At 36.4% G+C, this 15,762-nt stretch overlaps 1 protein-coding gene across 1 annotated transcript in view; it reads left to right on the top strand.

Annotated features, from left to right (window-relative positions):
* Positions 1–6,211: 6,211 nt before the first annotated feature.
* LOC132134833 (versican core protein-like) overlaps positions 6,212–15,762 on the top strand; it is a 43,768-nt gene continuing 34,217 nt past the window's right edge. The window contains exons 1-6 of the mRNA XM_059547166.1: positions 6,212–6,368; positions 7,809–7,880; positions 8,487–8,858; positions 9,620–9,794; positions 10,021–10,148; positions 11,230–11,523. Coding sequence (XP_059403149.1) covers positions 7,817–7,880; positions 8,487–8,858; positions 9,620–9,794; positions 10,021–10,148; positions 11,230–11,523 — 1,033 coding nt within the window. The 5' untranslated portion in view covers positions 6,212–6,368; positions 7,809–7,816. The remainder of the gene's footprint in view (positions 6,369–7,808; positions 7,881–8,486; positions 8,859–9,619; positions 9,795–10,020; positions 10,149–11,229; positions 11,524–15,762) is intronic.

The following is a 15,762-nucleotide window of genomic DNA, read 5'->3' as shown; positions in this document are numbered from 1 at the left end:
TCCTTACTCTTAAAAAAAAAAAATAATAATAATTCTACATTCATCCTAATATTTACTTGAAGATGTATTATATTACTGTAGGGTGTTCCATTTTTTTCTCTTCCTAAAATGTTGAAGTTCAAAGAGAGATGAAGTGAAAAGCTAAATAAGAAAACATATTCGGAATTTATCCTGGAAATTATCTCCATGAGCTCAGTGAAACATCTTCATGTGAAATACTTGATGAAATGTTCAAAGTACATACACATAGCCCTGACAAAATACAACAATCCAATCTTTGTGCAGGTTATAAAAAGGAAATGTGTTTATGGTGTACTCACATCTTCAAAATCATTTCAGTTTACTGACTGCATGACCAAATTATTGGTCCTTTATGGACAGATGACTTAAAATGTTAACTTAAAGTTTCTTCTAAGTCCACTCATTAGTTACAGTTTGTTTTAATCTTAATTGTCTGAATGGCATGGTTTCCACAGACACACTTGCATACATTGCCTTCAAAAGCATTGAGTAATTATTTCCCATAGCCAAATTTAAAATAATGTAACTGGTTGTTACCCCTGTGTTTGTGGAATGTTAGATACAATGCTTCTCTGGAATGGTGTCAAAGTCTGAATTGGAGGTCAAAGACGCAGGAATGAATGGTGTCAGTGGAGTCACTAGGGTTGTGTCTGGTCACTCTCCCATGAATCAGAAAATGATATCAAAGTACAAGCTGCTGTAATTTAGCTGAGGAAACTAAAGTATATATATATATATATATATATATATATATATATATATATATATATATATATATATATATGTGAAAAAATATTCTACTGCAAAACAAATATTGGTAACTTGTGAAATCCACTCTCAAGGCAACCTCTTAATTACCCTTAATTACTTTACAGCCACATTGAAAGAAGCAAACAGGACCCTCCTGCAAGTGTGAGTTGTATGATAGATGTGACCAGATGGAGACCATGAACACAGCTTCACAAGTACTTGTCAATTTCAGGACAAGAAATGCTGTATGTTTCTGTGGACTATTACAACCAATTCCAAAAAGTTAAGAAATTTTGTAAAATGCAAAAAAATCAAGAATCTATGTTAATTCTCTTTAACTTTTATTTAACCGACAAAAGTGCAAAGAAAAGATGCTGGATACTAATGATACTGATTCTGGATACTGATGACTCCAATTCAAGATGTTGAGGCATCCATGTCCACTATGAAGGGCTTCTGAGGGTCTGGATGGGCCAGGGGTGGAGCCAGGGCAAAGGCCTGTTGAAGGGTTTCCATGGCAGTAGTGGCTTCGGGGCACCAGGACCAGGACAAAGACTTAGGCGTGCCTTTCAGGAGGTTGGTGAGAGGCGCTGTAATAGAGCTGTAGTTGTGAATGAAACAGTTATAGAAATTTGAAAACCTAGGAAGCACAGGAGTTCTGAAGCACTGGAGCGAGGCAGGAAACCTCAGCTGAATGTGTATGACCTCTGAGCGCTTAGATGGCATTGCATGAGAAACCTTGCTGAGGTGTTAAATATAGCCACATGGACTCGGGAGTTCTACAGAAAACCATTTTTACTTAACACAGTCTGCCTCTGCATCAGTAAATGCAACTTGAATCTCTGTTACTCAAGGGGAAAGCTATACATCAATTATATGCAGTGATGCTGCAGGTTCTCTGGTCCAGAGCTCATCTTAGAGAGTCAAAAATACAGTGGAAATGTGTGTTGTGGTCAGATGAGTCCACATATCAATTTGTTTCTGGGAAAAATAAATTCTCAGTTCCAAAGACCAAAGAGACCATCCAGATGTTCATCAGCAACAGATGCAAAAGCAAACATCTGTCATGATATAAAGGTGCAGCAGAACAAATGACATGGGTGACTGGCATATGTGGCATATATTGGAATTGTACAGAGACATATACTACCATCAAGATGACGTCTTTCATAGGATGCCCATGATTATTAGACTGAGACAATGCCAGGTCTCATTCTGCATGTGCTACAACAGTGTGGTTTCATAGACACAGAATGAATGTGCTGGATCAGTCCAGATCTGTTTCCTATTGAAAATGTATGACCGGTCATGAAAAAGAGAACCAGACAACAATGATCACAGACTGCTGAGCATCTGAAATCTAGTATTTGCTTGCAAAACTTTGACAATCAGTATCCTCAATTCCCAAACAATTAAACATTGTAATTAAAAGAAATGCTAATGTGAAAGTTAAACATGCCTCTGTTCCAATTTTTTTGGAGTCTGTTGCAGCCATCAAAATAAAAATGTGTTTATATTTACAAAATAAAATTAAGTTGGCCAATGAAAAAAATAATAGATTTATTTCTTTGTAATATATTTAGTTAAATAAAGATTACAGAAAATTAACAAATAACATATTCTTGATTTTGTAATTTCACAAAATGTCTCAACTTTTCTGCAATTGGGGTTGTAATAGTGTTAATACAGTTTATACTGTTTATAATATTAAAACAGCTTTGATTTTTCGCAGTACAAATATAATAAAACATCTATGAGATTTAAAATTATAAGTTGCATTAGGCATGCACAACAGCTAGTTACTAGTACATGAAGTAAAGGTTTGGCTGGTGTAACTTGCATTTGCTTGTCGGGTATTCACTGTATGGTTTTACCTTTCTTTTAAATAATGTAATAGATTTATGATTTCTTTGGTGAGCTTTCTTTGGTGTGGGTCTAAAAAAGCTTTCTTTGATGTTGATCCAAAATAGCACTATAGTGTATAGTATTATAGTAACATTGACATTTTAAAATACATAAATGTCTTAAACTATAAATGTGAAGCACATGTCAAATGGATTTTAAAGTTTGGTATGGGGGCTTCTGGTAAATTGAGGCCTTTCACACACAAAAAACACAACAAAAACTGTAATAATACGTATAATGATAACGTTATAAAAATCACTCTAACAGAATAGCAAAATCCACACCAGAACTATAACATAATACTGCTGGATGCAATTTCAAATGATTTTATGAGCCGATGAATGATAAAAACATTAACAGCTAATCAAAATATATCAGACTTTAAATTTTTTTGAATGCTAATATAGTTATCGTTAAAGTTAGTTTTTATTCTTGGTGTGAACAGGCCTTTACTCCTAAATATCCCAGGACTCAGGGCCCAGTATAAGCATTTAAGATTGAATATGTGCTAGTGTATACAATAGAAGTCACAGGCCACTTTTTAATATATACGATACTGTATTTACAAAAGGAAATGCATTTACATTTGTTTATAAGGTTTGTCTGTTTTATGTTCAATAGGATTATGCAAGAGAAGCTGTTTGGTCATTAAAGGGATAGGTCACCCAAAAATGAAAATTCTGCCATCGTTTATTTACCCTTATGTTGTTCCAAACCAAAAAGACTTTGGTTCATCTTCAAAATACAATTTAAGATACTTTTAATGAAGCCCCAGAGGTATCGCTTTGATTTTGCCAAGTAAGACCAACATCTTTTGTTAATCCTAGAACAACATTACTATGGAAAAACATAGCCGTAACCCTTTCCCTACCCCTAACCTAACCCCAATTTAGCCTTAAAACCAGAGGGAAATGATAGCTGAATAACAAAGCTGTAGAAACACCTTACCTTGTTTGTAAGCCTAAAACTGATATTTTCCTGATATAAATCTTCTTCCAGGATCAATAAGGATGTTGATTCAGGAACATTGTGTACTTGGTGAAATATACACTGTATAATACACTGTGTAAATATACACAATATACATACACTGTTTTGGTCCCATCCACTGAAAGTCCAGGTAACCAACATGTTCAAGATCCAAAAAGGTAATAAAGGTGTTGTAAAACTAATCCAAATCTAGACTTTTATTAACATATAAACACACATACGTAGATCGCATTATAATGGTAAGAACTAATCCTAAGTCTAAATCTGGCCCATCTACTTTATTTAATGCTTGATATCCTAACTGCGTCATTAATTTACATCTATTGCAGCTACATGTGCTCATTTCAATGTAGTTCCTGCTTTCCGCAGACAGGACAGTACAAATGAACTCTAGTCCACTTTATCTCCCAGATTTCTAATGGCTTTACTGTGCTTATGAAATGGTGAATGGAGTCAAATCTGACACAGTTGCCACACTCTGTGAACCTTGAGCAGAATGTTTAACAGTAAGACAGTATCAACATAGTCGTTGTTTGTAATTATAGGAGTTACATTATTGTGTTTGTATTATGCCTTGTACAGTTTACGTTTTTCCAAAGATCATGTTTCCCCAACATTAGTCAAGTTATTATTCAGCATGTCTGGACACAGACTGTGGTTGTTGTGAAAAGTGTCAACACCCTTGTTTCTTGCTGAAGCATGCATAATGTGCCTAATAATGTAACAATGTTATAACTGTTCTACATAATCACAAATATAGCTTCTAAGAGGGTTGCAAAGGTATATTTAAAATCAATTGTATAGCTTCCCTTTCTGCCCCTTGGTTCATCATCTGGTTTGAGATAATATTTAGTGCATTTACCATGCACTGTTTGACTGCCATTGACTGAGAATGTCTGAATGATGTGACATAAAAAGAATATTGTCCTTTTTGTCTTGGAAATAATGGTAAACTAGGGAGTTGCCAGGGTACAACCTAAAATATAGCTCTTCTTTTAGACAAAGTTCATTTGTATCTCTGTATTATGAAATTAGTCTGATTACTTGGAAAGTCCATAATATTTTTACTCACTTATGTTGCAGGACTTTTGGGAAACGTGCCATAGATGTTAAGTGATTGGTTAGATCACCTTTAGGTAATGGGTAAACATCCAGTTTAATTTGTCAGCGAGGAGCATAGAGATTCTTTCGGAGTTTCAACTGGATAACCATGTCCAACCATTTTGTGTAAATGGACGTGAATAATGGTCAAAGCACTGACCCGTGGGGTGAGGGTATGGGTGATGAGTGTGAGCTTTTCCGGGTGAACTTAAGATGTTATCTTGGAAGGAAATTAGACAAAAAAAAAGCGCTGACCCGGAAATGCCCTTTCTTGGCTAGATATTAACTGATAAGGACTAATGAATTGCTGTCTGTTCCATATTCTGTTCCATGTTCCATATCTTCCATATTCTGTCTGTTGGTGTATTGAATTTTGCGTTGAAGAATTTAAGTTCAGTTGCTGCCTTGAAATTTTAAGTATAAACAAATTTGCTGTACATGCTATTTTTAAATACTTGTCTAGTTGAATCCTGTATATCTTTAAAAAAAAAACTAAGATGAAATGTATTCTTTTGCATGTTTCTCTAACACAATCTGTCTATCTGTATGTCTGTCTGTCTATTACAGTGGTTACACTATATTTAATTAGAATAAATTAAATAATTACAAAACAACAAAGTACATATCAAAGTAATTAAAATTGCAGCGTGAACCCGTCTCAAAGTTCACTGGGTCACTTTATAACCTTGTGAACGGTTGCTCTCTGTTGTCATCTAGTGATGTAGTAGTGCGTTTTCCCCCGTGTGGAGGTGCAACTGTCCGATGCATGGGATCCAATAACTGTTGAGATTAAATTAATGCAGGAATAGCCTAATTCATTACTTGTAGTAAATTGTTAACATGGAAATAAATTATGGATATTGTGTCATGTGAATATTTTTCAATTTGCCAGATTTAATACTTTATCTTTTTATTTAATTCTAGTAATTTTGCTGTTTATGATCACGTGATCTATAATTCGTGATTCATTATGAAAATTAGGTTAATTTGAGTTGTTGGGACTTAAACCTGACGGATTTTTTTTGTTTCTTTGTCTGTTAGAAGGAGCCACATTAAGACGATTCAAAAGATAGACTTGATCCAAAATAAATTAATATACAGTGATTTAATATTTGAGGGGAAAGAGTTATTGGCTACAACAGCATTCGTTTCACTGCTATATGGTTAACATTCACTTAAATTCGGAGTGAGTAGGGCAAAGTGAAGCTCTCTTTTCGTCTATTTAGATGTGCTTGCATTGTGAGTGTGTGTGTGTCCTTGTCTAATCTAGTCAGGGCACATGTGACGTGTGTCCCAGTCACTTTCCCCGCACCTCCCTTTTGCTTTGGTGTCCACTCACTTTTTCGGGTGAGCAGTGAGCCCCTCCTCTAAATCCCTGACGAAGTTATTTAGGGTGTAAAATGGATTTGAATTTGCTGTTAGCGTTCACATTTTGTGTCCAGACCACAGCAAGCAACATACGGTCCAGAGAGAATTATCAAACTGAGGAAAAGGAGAACAATTTTTTTTTCCTTATTAGGACTCGTATGAATGTTTCATGTGGACTCACTGTGACCTGGGATTAAGTCAGATTAAGGATTTTCGTTTGGAATTATAAAAAGGTACAGTATTTCATTCATGATTTTGTAATGCAGTCTGTATGTTATGACATTGTCGTCAGTCAGAATGGTTCAGTTATTGCAAAATGTATGAATGCACATCACGACATAATGATGAAATTTAAAGAAATAATTAAATGATTAAAAATACTTGATGTGGTTTTTAGCGATTGTTTTTTAGCCTTCGTCGTATTGTTATTATTATTATCATCAGTATCGTCATCATCACCATCACCAATATTTATTGTTCCAATTATTATTTTATAGTATTTTACAATATGAAGTAGCCTAAATAATATTCAGCAATATTTTAAATGAGACACAGAGATATTAAAAGTCCCCATGACCTCACTCAATACAGGAGTAGAATTATCCAAAGTGAACCAGTAAACTGATAAAGCAGTGCCAAAGACTCGTTAACAATCGTTCACATCTCTGATGCTGACCATAATTGGGCGTGACTAGTAAAAGCTTCCAGGTCCGTTTAGGGCATCTAGTTTAGAACAAGCAGTTCTGAATATCTATTCGCAGATGTTATTATTACAGAGTGAGGAACTTCCAACTGCAGCGCAAGAGCGAAATCCTAGAGCGCGCAGCAGACATTGGTACAGCGCGTGTGTGAATGAAAAATGATGATGTCTCTGAAATCAGACTTCTTCGATTATAATGAGAATTTTAATGCATCATGTAATTCTTTGTAATCGTTTCCTTAGTAGATACAATTTCGTCTAGTGGAGAGTATTTCGACCCCACGTGTCCGTTTCTTTTTTTTTAATGAAGATTTTTTTTATACTGTTGCTGTGTTCCTGCATTGTAACATTTGCTTCCATCTATTTTTGTCACAATGATTTCTGCTATTTATACTTGGTTTTTATGAGATTTGAGTAATGAAATTCAGAGTGGTCAAAAGTGCGATGACATCACCACTGCGCGTTTCACCTCTTTGATCGTTGAGGCGGCAGTTAAACTTCAAATGGCACGTTTAAAAAGCTGACTTTTTCATACTGTAACAGGCTCGGAATAAACAATAAAACGTTCAATTAAATGCATGAAATCCTATGAAGAAAGAAACAAAGAAACCTTAATTATCACGTAAGTCATGTACTTTTAACTTTCACACTGCACTTAAGTTTTGGGTTGCTTAATGTTACTTTCTTCATATGGTCAGTGGGATGTCTCGTAAGCCCCAATTTGTAGTGTGGTGGTGGCAAAAGTTTGTGCTTCACCCCCCGCAGGGGATTATAGCAATTGAATACTCAATTCCGCCTCCCACCCCCTGAGAGGAAACACTGTGTATGACCACCACATCGCTTTAGTCAGATGATTAAAGCCTTTCAGCATTCATGAGTCTTAATAGATAGCAAATGTTATTCAGCTCTGTATATACAACTAGAATTAAAAGACTTGTCAAATGATTCAATGATTCTTCTCTTCACCTCCTAGACTGGAAGATGTTGCTGAATATAAAATGCATACTGTGGTTGATTTGCATATACCAAACTACGACTGAATCTGGTAAGTTTTTTTTAAAATTTATTTATTATTTTGTTTTTATTTATTTAACCTATATATTAAGGTGTTTATCTGTAATTATACATCTCTACATGTTCAGGAGTTTAAGAATGTAGGGGTGGAAATTTGATTTATTAATATAAGACTGGTGTTTGCAAGTAGTGAAACAGACCTTAAACTCCCATTCCCACAAACTATTGTCCCCCAGCTGCCTCTAATGGTTTACTTCCAGGCACCTATACCTTTTAATTAGGATGTTCTTGTAGTCTGGTGCAAACAGATGGCTTGTCTTCATCACTCTGAGAGGCCATGCTCTCACACGGAGGTGTGCTACCCTGAGGGGTAATCCCACCTGTCCAAAGCATTTCTCACATTGTTGGTTCAAGTATACAGTGATTTTCTTTCAGTTATGATCCTTTCAGCGTCCTCCTTTTAAGGTTATCTGTCCTTCTACAGGAAAGTATTCTCTGGTGTGCTCACCCGTAGGCTTCACAGAGGCAGTAAAATAATTCTCTGCTCAATTATCATAAACACAGTAAGGCATAATTTCCTGTGCTTCGCGGTGGATGCAGCTGTGTGTATAATGTCTCATGCCTTTCGTTCTCTCAGATTCTAGCACGTTATTGGTGATGCCTCCTGTCAGCGGCTTGTTGTCCGGGAAAGTGACCCTTCCATGTTTCTTCTCAATCAACCCCACTGTTGGACCTCGAAACAGAAATGCCTCCGGAACAGACTACCTGCGCATCAAATGGACCAAAATTGAGGGGGGTGTTGAATCGACTGTTCTTGTCACCCAAAACGGCGTCATTAAGATTGGTCCAGGGTACAGGAACCATGTATCTGTGCAGAGTCATCCAGAAGACATTGGGGATGCTTCTTTGACTATGGTGAAGCTTCGGGCCAGTGATGCTGGAACATACCGCTGTGAAGTGATGTTTGGGATTGAAGACACACAAGACACAGTCAGTTTGAATGTTGAGGGTGAGATTTTTCTCAAATACATTTTTCGTTTTTTTGAATGTGTCTCATATTCTTTCAAATTTGTCTTGTCTTTTTAGAGACACCATTGTTGTATCTAAAGCACATATGCTGCCAATATAGGAAATTCCTTAAAGCTAATTGATCAATTAAAAGTCCCACAAACACAGATTATCTAAATTGTTGAGGGATTTTAAGGTTGTTTTGGACTCTCCCAGATTACAGTTACAGTGTAAAAAGTCACATTCATTCCAATAAACTTTGCCTCTCTTAATGTCTTCCCTCTGTTTGGATATACTGTGATGGCAGGACACATCTTTTATGGGCTGATTTATGCTCAGGCCATGTGAAAGGATGGGATGGGTCAACCCTGAACTGCTTTGGCTCTAGAACTGCAGCACCACCCTACTCTTAGCAAAGACACACTGCCGTTTTAATTAGATCCATTACTCATTTAATTTGAATTTGTTCCAAAGTGACAATTATGGGGTGGATGGAATGTCCCCATATTCAAATGAATGTCCCAACACTGCTTGCTTTATTAATTTGTTTATAAGCAGCTTGCAACTTGCAAAAAACAAAACAAAAACAAAACAACAACAACAACAAAAAAAAAACAGTTTCTATTAGTCTTCATATTTATTGTGGTCACTGACAACAATGATTGTAATACAATATGTCTGCATTTAATTGAAAATGTTACTGGATGGAATGGTCTTTGTTAGAACATGTTCATTATTGTTTGTTTTACTTCTTTTGAACAGGCGTGGTGTTTCACTACAGGTCAAAGGTCAGCAGATACATTATGAACTATGCACAAGCTGTGCAGACCTGCAGCGATGTTGGAGCTACCATTGCTACAGCAGAACAGCTGAGAGCTGCTCATGAGGATGGATTTGATCAGTGTGATGCTGGTTGGATAGCAGATCAAACAGTGAGGTTAGAAGCATCACACACACACACACACACACACACACACACACACACACACACACACACACACACACACAAACAGTCTGTACTTCTATTTCCTCTATTGGCAAACTCATTAATAAGTTTTAGACAATATGTCAACATGTTGATATAAAAAGGAAATTGCAAAGGCTGTACTACTTTTTTAGTCATGAGAAACTTTTTCCTCTGTGTGGATTATTTCTATCTGTAGATATCCAATCACTAGACCAAGGCCAGGCTGCTTTGGAAATCTACCTGGAAAACCTGGTGTCAGGTCATATGGCAAACGCAGGCCCACAGAGACCTTCGACGTGTACTGCTATGTGGATAAACTCGAGGGTACGGATTTTACTATACATGCTATTTTTTTTTTCCAACATTTGTTTTTATTTTAATTTAAATTTTAATAATATTAATAATAATAATAACAACAACATCAACAAAAAAAACGGCAACAAAAAACCCTTGTTGACAAGGCCAGCAGTTCTGTGGTTATGTGAAAGAGCAGTAGTTTATCTATTTTATTTGCTCTATGCTGACATATTTAATGTGGTTCTAAACTGCGGTTAGCCAAAAATGAGTATCGACCATTTTGGCTGTGGTATTAAACATTGAAGTGTAAGCTTTCAATATTTTAGCTGCCACAAAAGAGAAGGTTTTTTTATGTTTTTAATTTTTAAGCAAATCTGTCTCTTTGCAGTTCTATTTTCAGTGAAAGCATGTTTTGACAAATGTACGCTGACTTATCAGACCAAGACAAAAATCACGCAAGTTACATACTTATATTTAAAGTCGCATTTTCAGTTACTAATAAGGATGTGAAAATGTTAATTGTAGAGAATTCTATTTCTTACAAAACTTAAGGATGACCCAAAAATGACAAAACAAAGGTTTTCTCATAATTTGTCAGGAGACTTGTTATTCTTAATATGTGCTAAGTTCAGCTCCATGTTATAACAAAGGCATGAAAAACATCTAACATCAGTAACAAATGGAAAATGAATTCATGAAATTAACACTCTTTTGTATTGTATGTTGTGGTCTTTAATATGTCTCACTCCCTTACGAAAGAAGATCTGGGTATGTCTTTACTGTTCTGCTGTTAATTACATAGACATCATAAAAACCTCAGTTCTAGCTTTTGACAGCAACACCCAAGACTGGGCGAAAACAACTCCCCCTCATTTTTATTTTCATTTGATTCACCACAGCATTTGCTTATGGAAAACAATTCTCTCTTTTTTGAAAACTGTTTAATGAATTTGCATTTGTCGTGATATTAGGGCTTTCCCCCTCCACCCAATATCTGGATTTTCATTCATTGACTGGCACTTTGAAAATACTTGTTAGCAATCTCAAAATTCAGCTTATTTCAGATATAATATTCAGTGTTTATTTTTTTCTGTATTTTTTACTTCAGGTAATGTTTTCTTTGCGCCCACAATGCGTAAGATGACCTTGGATGAGGCCAAGGCTGAGTGTGAAAGCATGAATGCAGAGCTGGCCTCACCTGGTCAACTCCACGCTGCCTGGAGACAGGGCCTGGACCGCTGTGATTACGGATGGCTGTCTGATGGCAGCGCTCGCCACCCTGTCTCCATACCCAGAAGTCAGTGCGGTGGTGGTCTGCTGGGTGTCCGCACCATGTACCGCTACCAAAACCAAACAGGCTTCCCAGATCCCAGTATGAGGCTAGGAGCTTACTGTTTCAAAGGTAAATGCACTGAACTTATTAATTGTTTATGGTGTAGTAAATTAACACCTGAATGGTTGCGAGAACAGCCAATTTACCAGCTCTTTTGACGTCACTTCTCTTAGTATGCGTATTATGGAGCCCTCACCCCATTACACACATAAACATGAGTTCCACATTTACTGTGAATGCCTCTGAAGGGCAGTAAATCAAAGCAGAATATTAGTCAAAGTGCACAACTTTTTGTTAATTGAGGTACGCCTGGTGTGGAAAAGTTTACATGAGAGTTGCTCATTCTCAAGTGATTCACTGACCTCACTCTGCTGCATTCTGGGTTGCCGCCCGTTTCTAAGGAAACTAAACTGGGCTTGGTTAACAAGAGGGTTTAAACATCCAGAGGTCCGTTATTTCACTGTAGTGCTTTGTGGCTTGATGACAGATGCTTGTCAGACTTTGCCTTTCGGTGTTATGGGTACTCAAACTTCAGAAAGACTTGATGATGTTCCCATCAGTTTTGATGACCTCATAACAATATTATGCAACCGGGGGAACGGTCTTGAAAGATAAACAGCACTGAGACTTGTCAAAGTCTATGGCCATTTTGGTTACGCATTTGAGCAAATATTTTCTATGCTGGTAATAGGCAAATCAACTAGTGATGGATTTTGCTTATTGATATCATAAAATTTGCACTGATATATATATATATATTAGCAGCCAAATATTGGATATTTACTTGTGATAATTTTGCATCCTGATTACTTTTGATTTTATCTGATTCTCACCTAAAATTAATCTCTGAAAACAATAAGAATTTAATAATTGTTAAATGTAAATGAATATAAAATTTTTATGTTGTACATTATGTTTTTATGCCTAATATCACTTGTTGGATTTAAATGCCTGATTTTATTTTGTAGTCTTTTAATCGTTATTATAAAATTAGCTGTTTATCGCTTTTCACCCTAACATTATAGTAGTTATTGAGGATAGTGCATCCCAGATATCAGCTGACACCTTCTTGAAAAGACCAAATTCCCCAAAATAATTTCTAAGATTATTTACGATAACAACATATTTAATTCAGTCAGCAATAAAATCTTACAACGGTATTATTGATTTTCCTTTTTTAGCTCAAATCTTGATAATACTGCTATGTTGAGCTTTATGTTTTCTCTGTTGCATAACATAAATTTTTCATAACAAAGCACAAGCCTACAACCATCAACAAAGATGAAAGAGTGCTTAGGTATTACCTGCTACTTTTCTTTTTCTGCCTTTTTCCGCTGTCAGACTTTCATTCCTTCCTGTCATTTGCACCAGCGCTTATCTGAACAGACATGTGGATGAAGGAGAACGCTACTACCACAGCTCCAAAAACAGTGGGTGTCGCTAACCCCTGACCTGGGGGGTTTATCTTTTCTACTGAGGCTAATTTAGACAACCTACCCCATGCTAGGCAGGGCACTCACCCAGAATGACAGCCAGTGACTGCTGTGATAAGTAATGGACCTGGGGTTAACCCTAACCCTCGACACTATGACCTTGGTGTTTGTTTGGTCTGTTTCAACTCCGTCAAGCCTCGCTGGTCCAACAGGCAATTAAGTATGTTAAATTGTCTTCTCTTACGTGGTGGATTTGGTTCTCATGTTCTTCTGCCATTTGATGACCATGCATGTTTAATATAGTGAAGGAGCTGCATAAAATCACAGGCTAATCAGGCTGGATTAGGATGACAAATGTTGTGTTTTTGCCTCTCACCACACCTTGCTACACAGTAGCATCCCATAGACCATCAGACAATGCATCATGTGGATGATGGACATTTTTCTTACCGTTTTTCTCAGTCCACATCATCTAGTCCCTTCACACATCATAAAAGCAGTTTCTAATTATTTTGAACAAGTTGAAATTGCTTCGGTACATTCATGCAATTGATTATGTATATTTATCTGCAGTTTCCTACATTTTCACTTGCTAATGTCATGTTGCTCAAAATGTAATATGTAGTCTTTGCAATAGTTTTACCCCCCATGTTACGTCTAGTCTTTAGTTCATCGTATAAGTCATTAAATGCAAAATAGTTTAGTTGTCATAAACTTTCAAAGCATATTTTCTCCACATTTCTATTGGATCTTTTGAAAAATTACCATGGATTGTGGAGGTAAATCTTGACTTTAGACATTATCCATCAGCGAATTGTGGCATGGGCTAAAGCTAGAAATGGTGATTCTGCCACTGACTGGTCCATTTTCAGACAACTAAGAAATAAATGTACCTCTCTTATCAAAAAGGCTAAATCATAATATTATTTATCAGTCACAAGTGAAAACCTCAATAATCCACAGAAATTTTGGAAAGTCATCAAGTCTCTTTCTGTGAATAAAAGTAATGAAGTCCTGCCAAAATTTGTCTTAAAAAACTCTCTCCCAGTCTACGACAGAGTTGATGTCTTAAATTGCTTTAATGAGCATTTTGTATCAGTTGGTTCTCTGTCCGAGTCGACAGGAGTAGTCGCTGTCACTCCATGCACATACTCCTCAGTGTTTTCTGGAGAGTCTTTTAATTTTGTTTCTTTTACTGTGCAGCATGTGCATGGAGCTCTTAAAGCATTAGATCACAGAAAACCTCCTGGACCAGATTTAATAGAGCCTTACTTTTTGAAAAAGGCAGCTGATTTTGTTGCAGAGCCCCTTACAATTATTTTTAACCTGTCAATTCAAAACAATGAAATACCATCAGTTTGGAAGTCAGCTTTTGTTACTCCCTTGTTTAAAGGAGGTGATCCAGCAGTTTTAACTAACTATCGGCCTATATCTAATTTGTGTGTTTTGTCAAAAATTTTAGAATCCCTTGTTTCAGACCAAATAAAAAAGTTTTTATACTCAAATGAACTCCTTTCTAAACTGCAGTCAGGCTTCAGAAAAAAGCACAGTACCATCACTGCTGTTACAAAAGTAATTAATGACATACTTGTCGCTCTTGATAGAAAGCAATTATGTGCATCACTTTTTCTTGATCTGTTGAAAGCTTTTGACACAGTGGACCATGCTGTTTTAAAGCAAAGGCTTCTTTGTCTGGGATTGTCTGATTGTGTAGTTTCCTGGTTCATGAATTATCTGAGTGACAGGACTCAGTGCATTAAATGTGATGGTCTATGTTCTGCATTAGTGAAGGTCCACAAGGGGGTGCCACAAGGCTCAATATTAGGTCCTCTCTTGTTTATTATGTATATAAATGAACTAGGCCACAATGTGTCAGATGCTAATATGCATTTCTATGCTGATGACACGATTATTTATTGTTTTGGATCGTCCCCAGCTAAAGCGGTTGAGTCTTTGCAGAAAGCTTTTGATGTGGTTCCACGTATGCTTATGCAGCTTAAACTGGTTCTCAATGCTGATAAGACCAAACTGATGCTGTTTAGTAATACTAAGAAGGTTTCTCAAGCTCCTCCTCCTGTGTTCACTTTGACTGGAAGTGTCATAGAGGTGGTTCATTCTTATAAGTACCTTGGTATCTGGCTTGATGATGCTCTCATTTCTCTCATTCTCATATAGACAACCTTGTGAAGAAAGTCAAACTTAAACTGTCCTTTTTCTTTTGAAATAAATTTTGTTTTTCTTTTAAAGCAAAAAAGCAGCTAGTCACTGCAACATTTTTATCTGTCTTAGATTATGGAGACCTGGTGTATAGGACCGCTTCAGCACAATGTCTGTATAAGATTGACACTGTTTATCATGCGTCTCTGAGATTTATTACAAATTGTAAAAACTTGACCCATCTTTGTGAATTATATTCCAGAGTGGGATGGCCATCATTGTCCAACAGGAGATCAGGGCACTGGCATACTTTTATCTATAAGGCCATGCTTGGTCTTTTGCCATCCTACATCTGTAGTTTAATCACATGGAGAAGTGTTGGTTCTTATTCATTGCGATCAAATGATCACTTGCTGCTCTTTGTTCCATTTGCCCGTACAGAACTGGGAAAAAGGGCTTTTGTCTACTCCTTCTGCATGGAACTTTTTGCAAAAAAACTTGAAATTATCTGAACTTATTTCCTTAAATGCTTTTAAGTCCAGATTGAGAGAACCTGAAATTACCTGTTTAAATTGTAAATGTTTTTAATTATTTGTATTGTATAACTTTTATAAATGTAATTGACTGTGTTTTTGCTGCCTCCTGGCCAGGACTCCCTTGAAAAAGAGGTTTTTAACCTCAATGGGACTTTCCTGGTTAAATAAAGGTTAAATAAAAT

The sequence above is a fragment of the Carassius carassius genome, chromosome 4 (genome assembly GCF_963082965.1).
Source record: "Carassius carassius chromosome 4, fCarCar2.1, whole genome shotgun sequence".
Classification (NCBI taxonomy): domain Eukaryota; kingdom Metazoa; phylum Chordata; class Actinopteri; order Cypriniformes; family Cyprinidae; genus Carassius; species Carassius carassius.
This window is presented reverse-complemented; position numbering and strand designations above follow the sequence as displayed.